The sequence below is a fragment of the Eptatretus burgeri genome, chromosome 2, assembly GCF_056783735.1.
Source record: "Eptatretus burgeri isolate ZD-2024b chromosome 2, Ebu_testis_v1, whole genome shotgun sequence".
Lineage (NCBI taxonomy): Eukaryota > Metazoa > Chordata > Myxini > Myxiniformes > Myxinidae > Eptatretus > Eptatretus burgeri.
This window is the reverse complement of record NC_140962.1, coordinates 108,153,042-108,175,348: the sequence shown is the minus strand read 5'-3', so window position 1 is coordinate 108,175,348 and position 22,307 is coordinate 108,153,042. Positions and strand designations below refer to the sequence as shown.

General features: G+C 41.6%; 1 protein-coding gene across 7 annotated transcripts in view; it reads left to right on the top strand.

Annotated features, from left to right (window-relative positions):
• UNC80 (unc-80 subunit of NALCN channel complex) overlaps nucleotides 1–22,307 on the top strand; it is a 449,893-nt gene that overhangs the window by 369,625 nt on the left and 57,961 nt on the right. For all 7 annotated transcript variants that reach the window (XM_085870661.1, XM_085870659.1, XM_085870657.1 and 4 more), the window contains 2 exons: nucleotides 1,945–2,068; nucleotides 22,144–22,307. The exon at nucleotides 22,144–22,307 is cut by the window's right edge and continues 43 nt beyond it. In XM_085870661.1, coding sequence (XP_085726787.1) covers nucleotides 1,945–2,068; nucleotides 22,144–22,307 — 288 coding nt within the window. The remainder of the gene's footprint in view (nucleotides 1–1,944; nucleotides 2,069–22,143) is intronic.

Genomic DNA, 22,307 nt, shown 5'->3' with positions numbered 1-22,307 from the left:
CCCCCTCGCTGTGCGTTGTGTGTTAGCTCTCATACGAGCCTCGACAAGGTATACAAAAAAAGGGAACTCCAAGAGAATGCATGAGTGTAAATTGGGTGTTTGGGTTAATTAAAACACCCCTATGAAAGATAATTAACGGCCTCATTTAATTATATCCCTTCTCAGACACATTCTTGGCAATCTTGCTCTTGAGGGGTATTAAGGTGCACCCTTTGTATGCTTGCAAAGTTTCAGGCTGCTAGGTTTCATGGTTTTGGAGTTATGGAGGAGACACACTGACTGACTGACTGACTGAATGACATACACTGACATTTATTCGTACAAACAAGCAGGGGTGTCCGGCGTTACCAGGCAATGGCGGGTCTCTCTTCCGACCCCTTCCCCTCCCTCTCCCCTCCCTTCTCCTATCCCTTCCACTCCCTTATCCCACCCATCCCCCTGCCTCCTCCCACCCCATCCCCTCCCTCGGGACCCCCATCCCACCTATTTCCCTCCCTCTACTCTCATCCCCTACCCTTTCTCACTCTCTGGGGATGTGTACAATACAAAAATGCAAGTTATCTCCACAGCTGACTTGTAAACCCCTCATCCACCACTACACGGTGCGACACGATACACATTTACATAGAGAATTTTTGTTGACCTTCTCTCCCGAGCCCCCGTGACTAGAGATGAAACCAAGTCACCGATGTTCACCACAAGGTCGGATTTGATCCATGTGCCAATTTTGTGGCAAATGGCCCAGTTGTTTTGGTGTGATTGGTGGTGCAGACACACAGAAATGACATTTATTTATTGGAGAGTAGTGATAAAGTAAAATAAATTGCACCTGTTTTGGTGTTTTGCAGGCCTTAGTACATATCTATTATGAGTTTGCATGATCGTCTGTACAACTTGGTGTTTCTTTGTGTTGAATAGCACAGTTCTAGTTCTAATTGACACTCTGACTCCCCACATGCCAGAAAAAACCCTTTTTAAACTCGATTCTCCATGTGATATTGCTCAATGTGATTCACACATTGCACCAGTAGCAGTGATCACAATTTTGAGAGAAAAATTGGTGAGCGTACTCTCCCACAGCACATTTCGCAGTCTTTCACCTTGATTTACAGGAAAAGTTTGTTTTTTTAATTATTCAGCACTATATTTGTGTTATTTTTCAGCACTATATTTGTGTTTATATCTTGCATCTTTCAAAAATGATGTAGATTTGCATAAAATCCAGACTCTGTGGTGTCATTGTTGGAGCGTCCGCTCCAACATCTGGAATGCCGAAGGTTCAAGCCCTGTCCTCGTCATACCAAAGGCTTTAAAATGATACGTGCCGCTTCCTTGCTTGACGCTCAGCATTTGAAACGATAAGAGCACGGACAATCCCCATCGGTTGGCATGTATGGGTAGGAGGAAATTCCTCCTGAGGAAATGATCTGCTGAGTGCGGTGAGAAAAGCTGCGCCATTGTTGTGACGTCGCTGCTACCCAGAGTATAACAGGAAGTGACAGCATTTCCCCCAAGCTCAGTGGCTGTGTTAAGTGTTTGCCTCATCAGTATGTCCATGTATGTGTGAGTGGCAACTCCACAACGAGTCTTCGACCGTGTATTAAAATGGAGTCATTTTCTATGTCGCTGCACTTAAATTACACAGACAATTGCTTTGCATAAAATACTCTTCACAGAAAATTCACGAACAAATTGTTCGAGGCTTGTATTGTTTTTGTGCTTGTATTGCTATGTAAGTTAAAAATGTGCTCACGGTCCTGTTGAAGAGGACCAGCGCATTACAAGGAACTTCAACGCAGGAGGATGTCATTCGGCCCGTCAAGCCTACGTAATTGTGCAAATATCATAATATCCCCCTATCTCCACTATATAACTGCATAACTCTTTGAAAACTAGGGCTTTGTGGTAATATGATCTGTTTGATGCATGTTGTTGAAATTTCAGGCACTGAAAGATGACTTTCCCTTAAACCTTGTCATCTCTCCATTCACAAACCACGAGCGTCGTGAAGGGATGTTGCTCAATCTTCTCATCCCTTTCGTGCTTGGGGTGGGCTCTGGAAACAGAGGTAGGTAAACTTGTCAGCCACACACCATTTGTCTACAACATTTGAACATATTTCCCAGTAGTAGAACTATGAGAAGCAGGTTCCAAAATGGAAAGGGGATTGGTAGGTGATCGGAGTCGTGGGAGGAGGATGGAGGTAGGTATGTATGAGGCATCATGGAGGAGGGGGAAATCAAATGTTTCACTATTTTTGTCAATTAAACACATATATGGTGTATATAATTTTATACTTATTACGTGTAATTAAACATGTTTACAGCTATCTTTAAAGAAGACTTTCAAAAAACACCTGTCCCACATTTTTTCCAATGTTATAAATCCTATGCGGTATTGTTTGGTACCTTGTTCTAAACTCCAAATTTCCGATATCAAGCATATTGAAATTATCATGTTGTTTGTAACCTGAATGTTCTCAATAAGCTCTGAGGCAGCTTAGAGAAACTTTGTGAATACTTAGTCTCCGATGAAAGATCTAATTTTTGTGCTTTTTATCCCCTGACGCGTGGCAGAAGGGGGTATTGTTATCCCCTGCCGCATGGCGGAAGGGGGATATTGTTGTCACCCGGGTCGTCTGTCCGTCCGTCCGTCCGGGCGTCAACATTTATAGCTGTGAGTGCGATAACTCATTAACTGTTCACCATATCGATTTGAAATTTGAGTCACACTTGTACCACCTGAAAATGAAGAACCCTATTGATTTTGGGCATGGCCGGATCCAAGATGGCCGACTGGTTCAATGGCGGGGGATTCCCCATCTCTGATGGGTATATTTATTTTTATCACCCGCCGCGTGGCGGAAGGGGGACATTGTTGTCACCCGGGTCGTCTGTCCGTCCGTCCGTCTGGCTGGCTGGGCATCAACATTTATAGCTTTGAGTGCGATAACTCATAAACTGTTCGCCATATCGATTTGAAATTTGGGTCACACATGTACCACCTGAAAAGGAAGAACCCTATTGATTTTGGGCGTGGCCAGATACAAGATGGCCGACTGGTTCAATGGCGGGGGATTCCCCATCTCTGATGGGTATATTTATTTTCGTGTTATTCTGTATTTCTCCCTCTGAATAAAACTATTACTACGACTACTCCCACTACTACCACCATCACTACTATTATGAATACTACAACAACCCTACTTCCCCAAATCTCTCCCACCATTGTGTATGGTCTGCTCGGGAATGTTTTTAGCCCAAGTATTTTACAAACCGGTTTGTGAGATCCGATGTTTGACTGAAGGTGGTAGTAATTTGCAACTTATCCAGGGTGGGGCCTATAACTCACCTACTTTTTGGGAAAAACAGTGCGGGATATTTAACAACGATCAGCTAATGCAAGCAGATAGGACACCCATCTTTACATCCATTTGAGATGGTGCACTTTGTGATGCCATTCCCTGCTTGTGAAGCACAATTTTGACAGTTTATAGTCTGATCGAGAATCAAACCCAGATGAGACAGCTCAAAGGTAAGTGTGCTACCTCAACACCATTGTATGTGTGTAGGTGTGTGTCGTTGGTTGTTGTCTCCATTTGCAGGTTTTAGGAAATGGAACGAAGTCCTCCTAGGACTCAAAGTATCCACCTCTGCTTCAGTCAGGGGTCATAATAGTTCATGGACCAAGCTGTTCAACTTTGTTGTTATGAGAGTTTTGTTCCGAAGGCTCTTTTCAGGAAAGTCACCGAACCTCGGACTGCCTCTGATTGTAGTTCGTTTGCAGTAATATTCCCGGAGATGGTTTTCAAAATCTCAGTGAGATTCTACTTTATCATTCCTGTTGCTCCAATTATCGCTGGTGCAATTTTGACATTCTTCAGCTTCCAAGATCTCTTGATTTCATTTTTGAGGTCCAGGTATCCAGTCATTTTCTTGATTTCTGCATTATTTAAGCCAAAATCTCTGGGTACTAATATTTCGGTCAGCAATGCTATCTTTTCCTTTTTGTTCCTGAGAACGATGTCCAGTCACAAGGCTTTCGTTTCTATGTTCATGCTCGATGGAATCATCAGGTCGTACATGAGCATGACGTCCTTATTTTCAACGATTTCCCTTCGTTCGTGTTTCCATGAGTTTTCTGGAACTGGGATGTTGAAATTTTTGCAGAAATGCCAATAAATCACTTTGCATACTTTGTTGTTCTGTTGTGTGTAAAGTTGTTCTGAAAATAGTTTTTTTGCTTCCCAAAAGCAGGAGACTAGTACTTTCTGTTTCTGTCTTGCAGAACCTACGCTTGTCCGTCTGGCTCAGTCCCTCCATCTTTTTTTTATCCATTGGTGTCGTGTCCTTGATCTTGGACATTTATTATTATTCGTTCTACATCCCAATAGAGCTGATCTCTTGTTAGCCATTCCAAATGAGCCTTTTTTGTCGATCCCGACTCGGTCAAATTTTTATTTTTTTGAATTTTCCTGCTCTTTTGTCATTCTCCCAGTTGTAATTTTAAATATTTCTATTTTTTATTTCTTTTTATATATTTATTTTGTCTTTTTGCAATTGTTGGGGCTGTATTTGTTATCATTTCATTTTTCTGTGATTCGCACCTGATATTCTATTCGCACCTGATTTTGGAAATTCCTTGCGAGGTGAATCCTCATGTTCATCACCCTTGCCAAATTTCATGCCATTTATATTGGGCAGCTGATTGATCATGTTATTCTTCCTTTGAATGACGGAATGGAGATGCGCCACGTGAACCATAGAAGCATGCACTTGCACACTTGAGTGCCTTTGTTGGGCTGAGGCAAGGAACGATAACTTGACATTTATCGAATTTAAGGCAGTGCCAAACATTGTGCCAAATACTCTGGAGATTATCATGGATCTCCTGGCTGTTGTCTTCGTTGGCGTATGTTTGCAAAGTAGCAAGCTGCATTGCAATGTCCTGGTGCACAGTTTGGAGTGTGTCCTGCAAGTTGTGGACCAACACATCTGGCGATATCATACTGTCGACTTCAAGTGCTTTGCAATGCAAAGAAGAATAAACTCATGGATCAAACATTGGTGGTTGTCTCCCTTGAAATAGATTAGCAAAAATTTGAGGTCCTCATTTGGTAGGGGTGGAAGAGATCCGGCTCTGTGATATACTTGGCCACATACTTTGAATGTGGGTATGTAGCCAGATAGGGGAATTTCCTCTGCTCCAAAGGAAGTCATTTGGAAAGCGCTGTTATATTTACCAACATTCGAGAGGAAATGTCTTGATTCACTGGATGACCATGACAATAATCCTCTCAATGGCTCTGGATGATGTTTAAATTTAGGCAGTTTCACTTTACACTCTGAGCAGCACATCCCTGGAGACTCACCTTTCCATTTTCTTGCCTGACATAACTGACAAACACTGGCCCATCATCTGATTGAAATACCGGGTGAATCTTCATTTTGCACAGATGCGTTGTAGTTGAATGCACAGTTTTTCCATTCATTCGGACAGGGAGCTTGTATCCTTGAGTGTTGTGACTGATCCGATTCTAACCAATTCTGGTGGTTTGTGTTATCTTGTTTTTCACGGCCTCTGGCTGTTGCAACTTGATTGCACTGTCTACTCAGTTCTCTATCTTCCTCCATTTCTGCAGCATGGGCTCTGATGCTGTTCTTGTTCTCCAGAAGTCTCCTCCAACCACCGATTTACTTAGAGTTGTGGCTGCATGGAGTAAGCCGTCCGAAGATTACTCTTTTCTTAAGAGGCATATTGCTCAACTGTGTCCACATGTCAAAGGAATTTGTGTCAGCTCTCTCCTGCATATGTAGCCCAAATAACTTCTGGCTTCCGAATGTGAATAACCCAACCACGCCACACAAATCCCTTTCTCACTCGGTGTATTGTTCCACTTTCATAGTGCTAAATCCGAGCAGCGTTCTCCCTACACACCGGAAAGTGGACACTGAACAATGTGTCAGTTATGATGAAAGAAAAGTACATTAAAACAAAAACGGGTCCAATTGAGACAGTGGTCCACTCTACACCGACCAGTATACTTCTTAATTTATAGGATAAGTAAAGCCACTTTTTTAATTGATGGGATTAGCCAACCTATTGGTAGGGGAAATAACCACAGAATATGACAGTCATGCAATTACCCAGGGAAATTAAATCCATCTTGCAGGGCTCAAGTTCTGCTTCATCCTTTAGGTGGTGCTCTCACAGTGGGCGGGAGTACTCTTCTCGGCCCACTTTGAGTTGACAATTTGCTGCAATGCATCTTTGGTATATGTAACATTCAATACTTTCCCACCAAATGTGGCGCTATTCAAACAAACTGCAACAGTGAGGAAGTATACCCCCATCATTTTCCTGGGGGTTTAATTTTTGAAGCTGAAGGAGCTGCTTACCCTGCTTAAACCTGACAGGTACAACCTTTTACCTCTGTGACAAATTTGGTCCAACTCTGTCTGGAGATGTTGGAGTGTCCAGTATATGTAACATTCAGACTGACAGATCAACATTTATAGTGGAGATGTAAGGTAGGTGTGTGTGTGTGTGTGTGTGTGTGTGTGTGTGTGTGTGTGTGTGTGTGTGTGTGTGTGTGTGTGTGTGTGTGTGTGTGTGTGTGTGCGTGCGTGTGTGCGTGCGTGCGTGCGTGCGTGCGTGCGTGCGTGCATACACATCCCTCTCCCTCCTTTCAATTATGGCATGATATTTTCTCACATATGATTGGTCACCCCACTGTTTTGTCTTTGTTTCTGTTCAAACATTTAAATGGTGTTCAAACAGAGGGATAGTTCTGGAAGAGTTTCGTGAAATGCTCTGTAGATTTTAAGTAAAAGTAAATAATCAAATTTACAAGTGAACCGAAATGGTAGATTTGGCAATTGTAATATGGATGTCATACAAGTAGATATCATAGGTTGGTTGGCCTCTTCCTGTGAGGTTCTGTGTATCGTCACCAATAACAGATCAGATTCTTGCTTGATGTAATTCCTCATCTCTGTCTTTGTACTGTATACCATCAAATTTGGGGCAGTACTAGTTTCCCTTGCTCTTGAAATTAGTTTTGCATTCTTCAGTCAAACCAAGTGAAATTCAGGACATGTGGTCCAGTTTTCAAAAAAAAGGCTGTCTTGATAGCTTTGAGTATAATAAAGGGGGAGATAAGGTATATGAGATTTAATAGATGAGCAAGCAAAATTGAGACAACAACAGCAGAAATTGGACGTAGGATACAGTAATGATTTCATCCTTGGAATTATGTGATGACTTCCTTTCTGCTGCCAATATTTCATCGTTTCTGAAGAACTTTGAAAGAGGATAAGAAAATGAAATGCAAAACAGAGGTGAGGAGGGGAGGGGTATGGAGAGTGGAGGGAAAGCTTAGATATAGAATAGCATTAAAAATATAAATCTATAAAAGTAATAACAGTGCATAAGACAAGATGAAAAGGTGTGAGTTCAAGAACAGGTGCGTCATCTTGAACAAAAAATTATGTCACTCCAAAGCTTTGCATTTCCAACCACTACTGAGGGATCAATAGGAAGTCGAGGTGTCAAGGACAGTGCTCAACGTATAAGTGTGCAGAAGGAGAATGAGCTTCATCACACACACAGCTGAAAGAATAGACCCACAAATCCTGCATTGCTTCTTATGCCCTAGGGATGGAGCGATAAAGATATATTTTCACTGTCGACATGAAGGAAGAGTAAGTACTGTACTTTCAAAGTAAAAGTTTTCCAAAAAATTATTTGAGTGTCTTTATATGTTTCCAGGAAAGTACATTATTAATTTTTTTTTAGTTTTTTTTATGGTACATTTATCATGTACGGTATATCGAAACAAAAACGGTGACAATTTTTTTTGTTTTAATGTTTCAATTATTTTCTTATTACGAGACAGGCGTCAACAACCATCCTTGACCATGTTGTGGAACGTCGGCAGAGACCCTCACTTTTTTTTTTCTTCAACACTCACTTTTTCACCTTCATTCACTTTTAAATTCATATTATCCGCAATGGCTTGAACAATTGACACAAAACTTTCAACAGAGGAATGCACACTTTCAACTGCCGAAACTTTCGTCTGCATTTGGTGAGGACCTGAAGAGCAAGGATACGGTCAATCATTGATCTCTTTGGTGTAAAGCCTGACTGCTCTGGGCACTGGTGATCAAGCAGATGGTGGCGAACCCTCTCACAGATTATCCGAGCAAACACCTCACCTGGCACTGAGAGCAGCATCATCCGTCGGGAGTTGTTGCCATCCTGACGATCACCCTTCCCTTTCCATAGAGGGACAACAAGGCACCTCTTCCAGTCAGCTGGGATGATTTATGTGTTCCAGGCAGAATACAACATTTCCACCAGCTTTGAGAAGTTCAGTATAGATGCCACAGATCCCAGGAGCTTTACCCCATTTCAAGCGGTTGACCGCAGCCTGTGTTTCCAAAAACAAAGGTGGATCACAGTTGATTGGAGAGTCAGCAATTGGGATAGTAACACCCCTGACATCCAATTCGACAGGTGGTGGATCAGCCTGGTACAGCCACTCAAAGTCACCGGCCCAACGGGCCTTCACTTCAGATTCCTCTGTCAAGAGCCCACTACCCTCCACCCTAACTACAGTGCACCAAGGGACCAGCTTGGAGGAACGCAATGCATGAATTCCCCTGCAAGCAGGATGAGAATCACTTGACCACAGGTGATGCTCTACCCCCTCACAGATTCCTCGCACATACAGTAGGCCTTCTTGTTCACCCTCAGTGCATGTACAGTTTTACGCCTAACTCCCTGAAAAGCTCAGCTCTGCCATTAAGCCTGGCCCTGCGACTCTGGTCAATGGTATCCAGTGTCCCTTGAAAGACAAACTCTTCTCCACCCTTTGGTAAGTTCCAAGACATCCACCAGCAACATCAAGGATGGTGGTCATGAAGGCACTCCACAACGCTTCAGGATTCGCCAAAGTACTCAGACCCCCAAATCCCCACTCCATCTGTTTGCAAACCCCTCAGCTACCTTCTCATCCTTGAGCTTGCCAATATCCAGCAATCGTACTATTCTCCTGGATTTAAGCTGCAACTTCAGAGTTGCTACAACAAGCATGTGGTCAGTATTGAGGAACTGAGCACTCCGGTTCTGGATCATCCTCCAGCAACCATCTATGAGCACATGGTCAATCTCCTTTGCCACACAACCTACACATGACTTTTTGCAAAGTCAAGGAACTTCGTGCTATTCTGGTTCACAGTTCCAGACCCGTGGGGAAGACTAAAAGAGTAAATCGCCTGGGGCACTGATCAACCACAGACTTGAGCGTGGCATAGAATGTGTCCATCCCGATGTCATCACTTGCCTCAGTCAGAGCACATACAGATACCAGGGAAATGACACTCAAGGAGTGACCACTCAATAGGAAGTCGAGGTGTGAGGCATAGAACAAAGAAAATCCTTAGGCTCATGATACGCTCATTGACTGGTGTTACCTCAATTATCATTGAAGTCAGCATTTTGGAAACAGGAACAGCAACTCCTTGGGCATGGTATCCACCAGAGCGACCAGACCAATAGCCGGTGTAACCACCCGCCATGATCTCGACACTATCCAGTCTCCAAACCTCAGAGAGTGCTGCATTACTGATGTTCAAATGCTTGAGCTCAGATGATAACAGAGACAGGTGATCATCCTCTCTTCGGGATAGGACACCCACCCGAAGGGGACCACCTCAGGTTAACCCAAGCAGACCGCCGTCCAGTGGTCGACACCTCAGCACCACCCTGACACGCACTACTGCAATTCCACCCAGAAAGGGCACTCCGTGTTTTCCCTCCTATCATCAAAGTGTGATTGTCCCAAAGGCTAGAGAAAATGGTTGATGTCGGGATGTTACTCCAATGAGTATGTAAACATGGTAGGGATGGTCACAAGATGATCATGTGATACAATTCTGACATCTTTCTGTGAAAATGGTTGGCCCTAGAAAAGACACTGTGTGTGTGTGTGTGTGTGTGTGTGTGTGTGTGTGTGTGTGTGTGTGTGTGTGTGTGTGTGTGTGTGTGTGTGTGTGTGTGTGTGTGTGTGTGTGTGTGTGTGTGTGTGTGTGTGTGTGTGTGTTTTCTCAAGATAACTTTGTCAAATGTCGAAATTAAGGCTGAAGGACAGTTGTTCTCCTTTTAATCCTCCTCTCTCAGTTTGCAAACCTCTTCTCACTGCTGATTAGCTCCTTCATGAGCCTTGACTTCCATATTAAACAGAAGGGAAAGAAATGAATAGGATAGGAGATGTGAAATGAGGGGAATAGTTGGGGGGAAAAATCCAAGGTGCTCGGGAGATTGTCAATAATTCCACCATTTTTGCATCCATAATGGGATAGATGGCCCGAAAGCTATGAGGCAGTGAAGCAGGAGCATCAACCATTTTCTCTTGTGGGCCATTTCATTTAAAGTCAATTTTTGAAAGATATCTTCCTGTGCAAATGTATGAAATTACTAATTATCTTTCACACCTTCCTTGATTCCCATTGGTATGACTGCATGAAGTTTGCATTCTCAGTCTAGACAAAAAGTACTTCACAATGAAATTCAAAACATGGTCAGATTTGATAATAATTCATTACATCACTGTTTCATAAGTCGATACACAAATGACTGATGATTATTGTTCACCTAATCTTCTCTGGAAGAAGTCATCATGTCTATTAAAAACTAGCATCCGTTGAAGACAAAGTCTTCGATATCCCCCGCCATAGTAAATGAGGATTAACAAACTTATATTCCCGAAGCATGTGCAATATGTATGTGAAGTTTCCCCTTGATCTGACCAGCCGTTCTGGAGAAGATGTTTGAAGATTTCAGGGTAAATTCAATATGGCTGCCAAACCATGTGACCTATCAATTAGAAATTAACAAACTTCGGAAAGGATGTCTTGGGGAAAGTGTATGTGAAATTTTGCCTCAATCTGTCCAGCCGTTCTGGAGAAGATTTTCAAAATTTATTAATTTTCAATCCAAGATGGCTGACGAACCATGTGACCTATGACATCATAAATTTACATTCTGCCTCCAATCCTCCAGTGGAATATGTGTGTGAAGTTTCGTGTCAATCGGATGAGGTGTATTTTTATATCCAAGATGGCCACCAAACCATGTGACTTGTGATGTCATAATTTTTACTATGTATGCAGACATGACGGAAGATGATAGTTGCAAATTTTCACTTCGTTAGGTGATGTGATTCTTGAGAAAACATTATTTAATATTTTTCTTGAATCCAACATGGCTGCCAAACCATGTGACCTATCAATTAGAAAATATCAAAAGGCAGCAGTTCACCACTTGCTTGATATGTGTACCAAATTTTGTAAATATATCTTGAGGGGATTTGTATTTAGCTCCGGAAACGAAATGTGACGAACGGAACCCATTTCTATATCCCCGCCAACTTCGTTGGTTGGCAGGGGATAAAAATGTACATGCTATCCAGGAGCTTGTTTTCAAATTATGTTGAAGGCAATGTCATTGCAACAGTGAGAAGAAAAAAAAGAATTACAATGAAAGATTGGTCTGTGCATTTTTAAGTAAAAAACTTTTTGCTGTCCAGTTATTGCCACATGCCATTTATTCTTTACCTCTTCATGAAAGACCTTGCTTTAGACCTTGCTGTCTTTATTTCAGAGCTCTTGGTTCTCCTGTGTTCAGATAAAACGTGACTTCGGAAGGGATAATAATAACTGGATGCAATGGCGAGACATCAATGTGTGTGCCGTCCCTCAAACAGATGGTTAACTCGGCATCCCGTCGACGAACACTAGCTGGTGAACATTAAAGATCGCATGGTGTCCTTCGTGAAGAGTAATCGAGCTTTCGCCAGCAACCTGAACAAATTACAAATTCCTGCGATAACCTACATGGGGCATTGCATCAACTGATGCTCACCCATAGCCATGTACTGCACACTAATGATGACGACAGGAGAAAATGCACATTTCTCTTTATCAGGACAGGAATGGGAGCATGCGCCACAGCAGCGCATCGCTGTGTCCACTTTCCACCGGTACTCCAGGGGCCTCCGTCTGGCCATCCCCCAGGCAGATTCCTGGCCCATCCCCATCTCCTTGAGATGATGGTCAACCTGCTGCAACCACGAGGCACGTGGTCGGCCCACTGGCCTCCTCCACTCATGAGACTCCCTCGCTGAGAGAATCTGGTGAGCAGGATCAGCGTCAGAAAAACGAGCCACATGTCCATACAGCCGCAACTGACACTCACGGACTATGCAGGTAACAAATCTCATCCGAGTCTCTCTCAGCAACCGCTCGTTGGACACAAAATCCGACCAGCGATAGCCAAGGAATCTCCAGCGAGACCTGGAACCAAAGGAATTAAGTCCCCATCTCAGATCCCTGGTCAGAGTCCAAGTGTCACATCCATAGAGCAAGACTGGAAGCACCAAGAACCTGAAGACTCGGTCTCATCCTCCCACACAGGTACTGGCAGCGCCACACCCCATGATCCAGTGAATCCATGACTCCCCAGGTCTGACACAGACATCTGTTGACCTCTGGCTCACAGCCAGCAGAGACATGAATATCACTGCCAAGGTAAATTAAACTTTCTGTGACCTCAACATCCTTGCCACAAACAGGTACAAACAGGATAGCAGTACCCAAGATGTAATTAAAAGCCTGGATCTTAGTTTTGAAATCTTAGTTTTCTTAAAAACCCCAAATCCTAGTGGCTCCGACTCCTCATTCAGCACCTCCAGGGCCCCCAAAAGGATATCTAGAGTCTCTGCAAAGATGACCGCATCATCTGTGAAATCAAGGTCAGAGATCTTGACATTCCCAAACGATGCACCGCAGCTTGATCTCTTCAACATCCTCCCAGAATCCAGTCCATACAAGTGCCGAAAAGTGTGGGGGCCAGTACACACCTCCTGATGAACTCCGGTAACAATTGAACGAAGTCAGAGATGGTATCACCACATCTCACAGCACTATCAGTCACAGAGTATGGTTCAGACATCAGTTTGATCCGTTTTGGTGGCACCCCACAAAGACAAAGAATCCTCCAGAGGGCATCCCAATTTACTGAATCAAGTGATATACAGAGATCAACATCGGCTGCAAGCAGCCCCTGCATAAACTCTCATCTGCGTTCGGTGAGGACAGGAATAGCAAGGATACGGGCAATCATTGACCTATTTGGTGTGAAGCCTGACTGCTCTGGACGCTGGTACTCAAGCAGATGGTGGCGAACCCTATCAAGAATTATCGGAGCAAAGACCTTGCCTGGCACTGAGGGCAGCGTCACCCCTCTGTAGTTGTTGCAGTCATTGCGATCACCCTTCCCTTTCCAGAGAGGGACAACAAAGACCCTCTTCCAGTCAGTTGGGATGATGCCTGTGTTCCAGGCAGAGCACAGAACTGCATGCAACGACATGAGTGCAGCATTTCCACCAGCCTTGAGAAGTTCAGTATGGATGCCATAGATCCCAAGAGCTTTACCCCATTTCACCCGATTCACCACAGCCTGTGCTTCCACAAACGAAGGTGGACCACAGTTGATTGGAGGGTCAACAATCGGGATTGCAACACCACTGACATCCAACTCAACAGCTAATGGATCAGCCTGGTACAGCCGCTCAAAGTAACTGGCCCAGTGGGCCTTCATTTCAGACTCCTCTATCAAGAGCCCCCAATGCTCTGCTATAACTGCAGTACACCGAGGGATGGGCTTGGAGGAACGCAATGCACAAATTCCCCTAGCAGGACAAGAAATACCTGACCGCAGGTGATACTCTACCCCTCACAGATTCCTCCACATACAGTCGACCTCCTTGTCCACCCTCAGTGCGTGTACAGTTTTACGCCTCAGCTCCCTGTACAGCTTAGCTCTGCCATTCAGTCTGGCCCTGTGACTGGTTAATGGTATCCAGTGTCCCTTGAGAGACAAAATTCTTCTTCGCCCTATGGTGAGTTCCAAGCCATCCACCGGCAACATCAAGGACGGTGGCCTTGACGACACCCCACAACTCTTCAGGATCCCCCAAAGCACCCAGACCCCCCCCCCACAAATCTCCACTTCGCCTGTTCGCAAACTCCTCCGCTGCCCTCTCATCCTTGAGCTTGCCAACATGAAGCCTTGGCTGTGATGGCACCATTCTCCTGGAATTAAGCTGTAACTTAAGAGTTTCGTCAACAAGCCTGTGGTGAGTATTGATGAACTGATCACTTTGGTCGACCCTGCAGTTCTGGATCATCCTCCTGCGACCATCAATGAGCACATGGTCAATCTCCTTTGCCACACTGCCAGCGTTGGGAAACCAAGTCCAGCGATGAACCTGTGGGCACTGAAACCATGAACCAGCCACCTTAAGTCCATGACTTCTTGCAAAGTCAAGGAACTTAGTGCTATTCTGGTTCACAGTTCCATACCCATGGGGACCGACACACATCTCATAACCATCCCTATCAGTTGCAGTTGATGCATTGAAATCCACAAGACGAGAAGAGTATCTCGCCTGGGGCACAGATCAACCACAGACTCGAGCATAGCATAGAATGCATCCTTCACGGTGAGATCACTTGCCTCAGTTGGAGCACACAGAGACCAGGGGAATGACACCCAAGGAGTGACGAATCCTGAGTCTCATAATATGCTTGTTGACAGGTGTTACCTCAATTATCATTGGAGTCAGCTTATTGGACACAGCTACAGCAACTCCTTGTGCATAGTAACCATCAGAACGACCAGACCAATAGTAGGTGCAACCACCCGCCATTACCTCATCGCAATCCATTCTCTGAACCTCAGAGAGTGCTGCAATACCGTTGTCCAAACGCTTGAGCTCAGATGATAACAGACAGGTGATCATCTTCTCTTGAGGCTAGGACATTCCAGGCACCCACCCGAAGGGACCACCTCAGGTTAACCCAAGGGGACTGCCATCTGGTGGACGACACCTCAGCACCACCCTGACACATTCTCGCACAATCTGAGCCGGGAATGTTACCCCATGGTTTCCCTCCTAACATCAAAGATTGGGGGTCCCAAAGGCTTTGCCCCAATCCCATCACCTGGTGATCTGCCCTGCGAAGGGCAGCTGCACAGGAGGTACTCCCATCGGGTGGGTTTTCAGATTTATTTTTGCTTATATAATGTTTTGCGGAATGAAAGGTTTTATGGTGGCTGGAGTGCAAATCCTGCCACCAACCTCCTCATCTAAAGAAACCCAACTGCAGGAGGACGTCCGCAGACACCGTTGTGCACTAGATGTGGATGGCCGTTGGCTCCCAAGGAGCTCCTCCGCCCTTTTACAGATTTTGTTCTTCATCTTGCTGGGTGTCCATATCATACACCCTCCTCACTAAGAAACTTGGTGGGAGAGATGGTTTCGTCGCCGACAACCTGACCATGGATCAGGTTAGTACAGGTTTACATTGTACCTGTCGCAAGTCACAGGTCTAATGTGACCTGACATGACACTCTCTTTATCCTCCTCTGTTTATCAGTTAATATACTCATTTTTCTTTCAGTGATCATATACCAGTGTTATAGAATGTGCATTACACTCAACGCTGTTGGTGTAGTTCATCTTTATTTGCTTGTTCTCTCTCTTTAGTTCTAATTGTCCTTGAGCTTTACTTTTTGAAAACAAACACTGCATGAAGTTTCAAATTTTCTGAAATTTTCCTCGATTTTTTTTTTTTTTTTGCCATATACATTCTTTCATTCTTCTATCCTGTAGCCACTTTCCTGTTAGTTTGTCAATCTGTTTTGGTACTAAAGTGCAAGTAACATCATTTCAAGTGAAAGTAATATGGAATTAAAGTCGACTAACAACAAAGCATATGTTCGTTTTAGTACAGGTGGGTTTGTTAGATTTCAACCAACCAACCTCCCATGCAACGTTTCTCAACCTTTTTACCCTTGTGGAACCCTTGAAATAGTTTTCATGTCTCAGGGAACCCCTGCATAAAAATTATTGTATGCCATTATTAATATCCAGCTCTTTTATACTTTTATCGTAGTTCACGTGGTAAATATAATATATTTTTTCGGATACCTGGTTTAAGGAAAAAATGACCCCCTTTTTGTCAAATTTATTGGCAATGAAAAAAAAAACATGCTGCTCGCTTATGAGACCTCACACCGAGGTTTTAATTCAAAAAAAATCTGTAAACACACACAAAAAATATACATAAACAACCAATATCACATACATATAACACATATAAACATAATGAAAGTATATAACTATTACAATAACTTATCGTGTATTGACAATTTTGAAAAGACACCGTGCATGCGTCCCGTACTTGAGTCAGTCACTCAATGATACACGAATCCGCCGCGTACAGGACGTCCACCAACCAGTGAGGGCGGTTTCACACTGGCGCCATATAGACATCGTTAAATACATTCCCTATGGTTGTTATAATTGTTAATAATATAAGAGGTTGAAGCCTCTATTATAATAAGCAAGGAGTTTCCAACAATATGCTGTATGTGTATAGTAAAATTACGAATATTAAATCAAACAAAAACTACTCAAAATATATATTAGCCTATTTATTACTGTTTCTCGCGGAACCCCTCGCGACCTCTTGCGGAACCCTAGGGTTCAGGGGAACCCCGGTTGAGAAACACTGCTCTCATGTGATGGCTATCATTCATTCACCCTCATCAAAAAAGGGGAAAATAGGAGAAAAAATACAAACAAAAACATTTTTTTCCGATTTTTCTCCATAAAAAAAGTATTTTAAATAACCAGTTTTGGAACAAAAAAATAGGAAAAGAAAAAGAATTTTTTTTTAATCGCCAGTTTTGGAACAAAAAAAGGGGAAAATATATTTTAAATAGCCAGTTTTGTAACAAAAAAATAGGAAAAAAAAGGAGAAAAATATTTTTTAAATAGCCAGTTTTGGAACAAAAAATGGATAAAAATATTTTAAATAGTCAGTTTTGGAACGAAAAAATAAGGGGAAAAATAAGAGAAAAATATATTTTAAATAGCTAGTTTTGGAACAAAAATAATAGGGGAAAAATACATACGAATTTTTTTTAACCTATTTTGCTCCATATTAAAAAAATATTTTAAATAGCCAATTTTGGAACAAAAAAATAGTGAAAAATAGCATGTCATGACAAAATAGCTTTGAAATAGATTTTTATTTGGTTATTTAAGCTATTTTGTTTATATTTTTTGAAAGATGGTTTTGAAGCAAACATACAGCGAAAACACAAAAAAAGTGTACAGTACAGAACAAAAATAGGTTTGAAATAGATTTTAAAAGCTATTTCCATATTTCAGTAATCTGTAGAAGAAAATTACGGAACACTATGCATGATTTAAAGTTATAGCCGGATGCAGTTTGGGATGAAATATACTGGGAATTTATTTTGCAAAGAACTGAAATTTAGGTACGACTGTTCATTTTTTTCTTTTCCATTGTTACAATTACACTTTTGGCAGAAGTGGATATAAAGTGGATATATTCCAAAATAAATCAGATGCATAAAATCTTCATTTTTATTTTTTTATAAACCCTGAAATGCTTCAAATCTTTTATTTTGGAAAAAACATGAATACAATGTAAATATCATGAATACATATCAATGCACCCTTTATCCATACACTGGCAATTAAGACAAAAGAATAGAGTAAAATTACAATGCGAACAAGTACTTCACATATGAGGTATATTTTCAACGACATTGGAATACCCGTATAACTTTTAAACTTTGGTAATGCTGAATAATAATGTAAATGAATGAAAATCAGTAATTGCAAGGTCAACCTTGACCTCTGCACCCATACATGAACCTCCATACACAGACTGCACAAACTGATTAACTCCAAGCATGAACTCCTGAACTCCACATCCACTCTCGGCATTCAGCCACCCCAACTCCCTTCGACCCAACTGCTCGTACTGTCCCCAGAGCACTGCTCTCTCTGATATCATGATGACTCGTGGGCCTTCTCCACCGCGACGGAGAACTAGAATTTACGGCAATTGCGACACTGGAATGGTGATTATTTGGTCGAAATACTGGTGAAGTGAAGTGGTTTGAGACTGGCATTTGGAAATGGGAAGCATGAAAATGGTGGTTCAAGTATGGGTGTCAGAAAATGAGGGTTTGAGGATGGGTATTTGAGAATGCAGTGTGTTTGAGTATGGCAGTTCATTGCATGTGTTGGAGAATGACGGTTTGGTAATGAGGTTTGAATACGGAGTTGGAAAATGAAGGTTTGGGAATCATGAGGAAGAGAATCATGATGAATAGTAATAAGATCAGTGGAAAAAATATAAAGTCCAGATAAATAGTGAAAAAGATTGGTCTATTAACACTTCGGAGGCCAAAGCAGTCAAAATGACTGTTTTCGTTTTTTTGTTTTTTAATTCCGGGAGGAAAATTTCCAGCCTTCCTCGTGCAAACAACAATTTCAACTCCAACCTCTCGCTTTATTCCAACAATTCCAACTTCAACCTCCAAACAATTCCAACAATTCTAACTTAGAGTTATATTTCTACTTTGGGTGAGTGAGAACGAGTAGTAGGGGATAAATGAGAGTTCCAGCACAGGCTATTAACACTATGAAGGCTAAAATACTCAAAATAACTGTTTTCATTTTTTTTTTTAATTCAGGAAGGAAGGATTTCCAGGCTTCCTAGTGTTAAACAACAAAGTCCAGGAAAATCTAGCAACAAATTTGGTGGAAAAAAGCAAAGTCCAGGAAAATAGTGAGAAAATAGCAAAAATTGTGAGAAAAAAACGATCAAAACAAATAGTGAAACTGGAAGGGCACTCAGCACTGTGCATAACTCAGATACACAATGCCTGATCAAGCAGAACATATCCGGGCCAATACATTTTTGAAACATCGTGCTATATATAGTTTTTGTCCCCATCTTTCAATGGTGAAGAATCACTTTAATAATTAAACAAGCTCAAATGAGCGAAGATCCTCGTCCTCTTAATGATGACGTCATAAAAACGAATATGACGTCATTGTGATGTATCAGGTTTGCGATAAATTAACTGTGCTGATGTCCGGCTTGATTCCCGCAAATCAAATTCAAACAGCTTGCTGAGTTTCGGAGATAATGGTATAGGCGATTTCCATTAGCGGCGATATTATGACGTCAACTTTTTGTCTAGGAAGAATTTCCAAAATCAGAGATGGTCACTGCCTGCGCATGGGCTTTCTGCATATACATGGCAAGTTTCATGAAGATCAGATGAAAACTCTGGGTTGTGAAACAAAAAATGTCAAAAAATAGGAATGACCTCATAAAAATTGATATGACGTCATAGTGATGTATCATATGTGCGGTAATTCATCTCTGCTAATGCCCTGTTCGATTCCCGCAAATAGAATTCAAAAAGCTTGCCTAGTTTCGGAGATAATTTTTTGGCGATTTCCATTAGCAGAGATATTTTGACGTCATAACTTTTTTTCTGGGAGGAATTTTCAAAATCGGAGATGGTTACTGTCTGCGCAGGGTATTTTTTACATATATATACCAAGTTTCAGGAAGTTTTGATGAAAACTGTAGGCTGTGAAACAAAAAAGTCCACAAGAAGAAGCAGAAGAACAACAACGTGAATAAGACTTCGAGATCCTCCACGAGGATGTAAAAATTCCCGTATCTGGATCTGGATTCGGATTTTCACCAAAATCGATTCAATTTGTCCGTCACATACCCAACCTGTCCACCAAGTTTTATTAGAATCCGTCTACAACCTTTTGAGATATTGTGACATATGTGTGTGTGTATATATATATATATATATATATATATATATATATATATATATATATATATATATATATATATATATATATATATATATATATATATATATATATGTATCAGTTTCACCCGACCTGATCTCATTGGTGAAGAATCACCAAAAAAAAAATCGGATCCGAATCTGGTTTTGGATCTTCACCAAAATTGAATCAATTTTGCCGTGCCACACACCCAATGTGTCCACCAAGTTTTGTCCGAATCCGTCAACGACTTTTTTGAGATTTTGTGCTAGTTATCATTTTTGGCCCCATCTCTCAATCATGAAGAATCACTTTAAAAATTCTACTCACCGAATTCGGTTCCAGATCTTCAACAAAATCTAAAGAGTTCGTCGTTGTTACACCCCCAACTTGCCCACTAAATTTCATCAAATCCATCCACAACTTCTTGAGATATCCTGCACACAAACAGACAAACAAACTACATAAACAAACAAACAGAAGACAGGGGTGAAAACATAACCTCCTTCCACCTTCAATGGCAGAGGTAAAAAAACAAAAACACTATAACCATCAAAGTCCCCAAATTACAAAAAAATAAAAACAAACAGAGGAGAGGAAAACCTATTTTTTTTGTTTTTTTTAGTGGGAATTTTTTTTTTTTATTGTGCTGAAATATCAAAAATAGAATAAAACTAGAAAGAGTAATGAGAGATTGCAAACCCTCGTCAGAACTTGTTTTGTGTGGTGATTTTGTAGTTTTGTGTGGTGTATTTTGTGTGGTGTTTGTGTACTGGTGTGTTATGTAATTAATATCAGACATAATTAAAACTGCCACTTTATAACAGCTGGCAGTGATGAACAGGTACCAACACGTCCCGCTTTGATGCAAACCCACTTTCCCTAACCCATGTTGTTTTTCATTATTATTCAATTTTATCTAGAATGGGATTAAAGTATATTAATTTCAAATCAAATGGAAGACCAAATAGGGACAGTCCTGCATTGGAGTTATCAGAAGGAACCCGAACAAGCAAAAAGCAAAGATGAAGTCATCAGGAGGAACCTGGATAGGATTTGCATTTCAGTTGCTACTCCTCTCCCCTCAAACCCGTCCAATCACCCCATCCAAGTGTGAAGTGAGCCTTATTGAAAAAAAAGAACCCAGATCAAAAAAATAAATAATTCTGGCTGCCAGACCATGTGTCTGATCAAGTTGAAATTTAAAGTATGTATTCCCCATCACTACTAGATTATAATTGTGAAGTTTAATCTCGATTGATGAAGCGGTTCCAGAGAAAACGTGATTTAATATTTTCTTCAATCCAATATTGCTACCAAACCATGTGACCTATCAATTATCCCTGAAGAAACTTGTCCAGCGACAGCTTGGGGAACATTTGTGTGAAGTTTTCCCTCAATCTGTCCTGCCATTCTGGAGAAGGAGATTTTTTTATAGTTTTTAGGGTAAATCCAATATGGCTGCCAAACCATGTTCCCTATGATGTTATATTGTGATCCTTTTGTGCCTCATCGATAGGCAGTTATACTTGTCAAGTTTCACCTCGATCTGTTCAGCCAATTCAGAGAAGAAGAGTTTGAAAATTAAAAAAAAATTTTTAAATGGCTGCCGAATCATGTGACTGATGACATGATCATTTTTTTTTCTGTGGATAGATAACCCTCAAAAATTTTCATACTGATCAAATGTGGTGTTCTACATATGCAATGATGATGTCATAACAAAGGCACCTCTGATGTCATTTAAAAAAATCACACTTATTCCTCATGAGAAGTGCTTTGCGTGTGCTAAATTTCAATTTTTTCCTTGTTGCAGTTTCAGAGATACAGTGGTCAAAAGTTTTTATGTTTTTCCAACATGGCTGTCAGACCACGTAACCTTTGAAGTCATTTTTATCATTATATTATTCTGCTTGAGTAGTCGCACCTATGGTGAAAATTTTGTCTCAATCCGGCAAACTGTTGCAGCGAAAAACACGAAAGTTCTGTGCAGACAAACAAACAGACAGACAAATAAACAAACAAACAAACAGATGGACCCAAACACAACACCCTCTCCTTCAGCAAGGATAAATAGCCAAAAAATAGGGGGAAATATTTTTTGCTTGCTGCGAAGTGACTGGGGCAGTTTTACTTTCTTGTGCAAGGATAGTCATTTCACTGAATTCCACTTTTGGATTCTTGTTTGGTTCTTGCTTGCTGATTTTGTATGGCCAATGAGTACATGTAATGCTGGTGTTTTTGTAGCATGGGAAATAAAAGCTTAATGCTTGTTTTATGTACCATTTAACCTCAGCAATCATGGTCCTCACATTGTTTATATCAATAATTATTATCTTTAATAATCTTTGTCACCTTGCCACCAGACTCCCCCAGACTACTACAGCCTGATGTACTCTACTTGTTACATACTGTGCTCAACATATTACTGCCTCTTCGTGTTGCTGGAGCAGCACGCAGCAAGAACCTTCTTCTAGAGAGTTCACCGGGGCACCCATCAGGACTGTCTGATATGGGACGTGATGGGCGA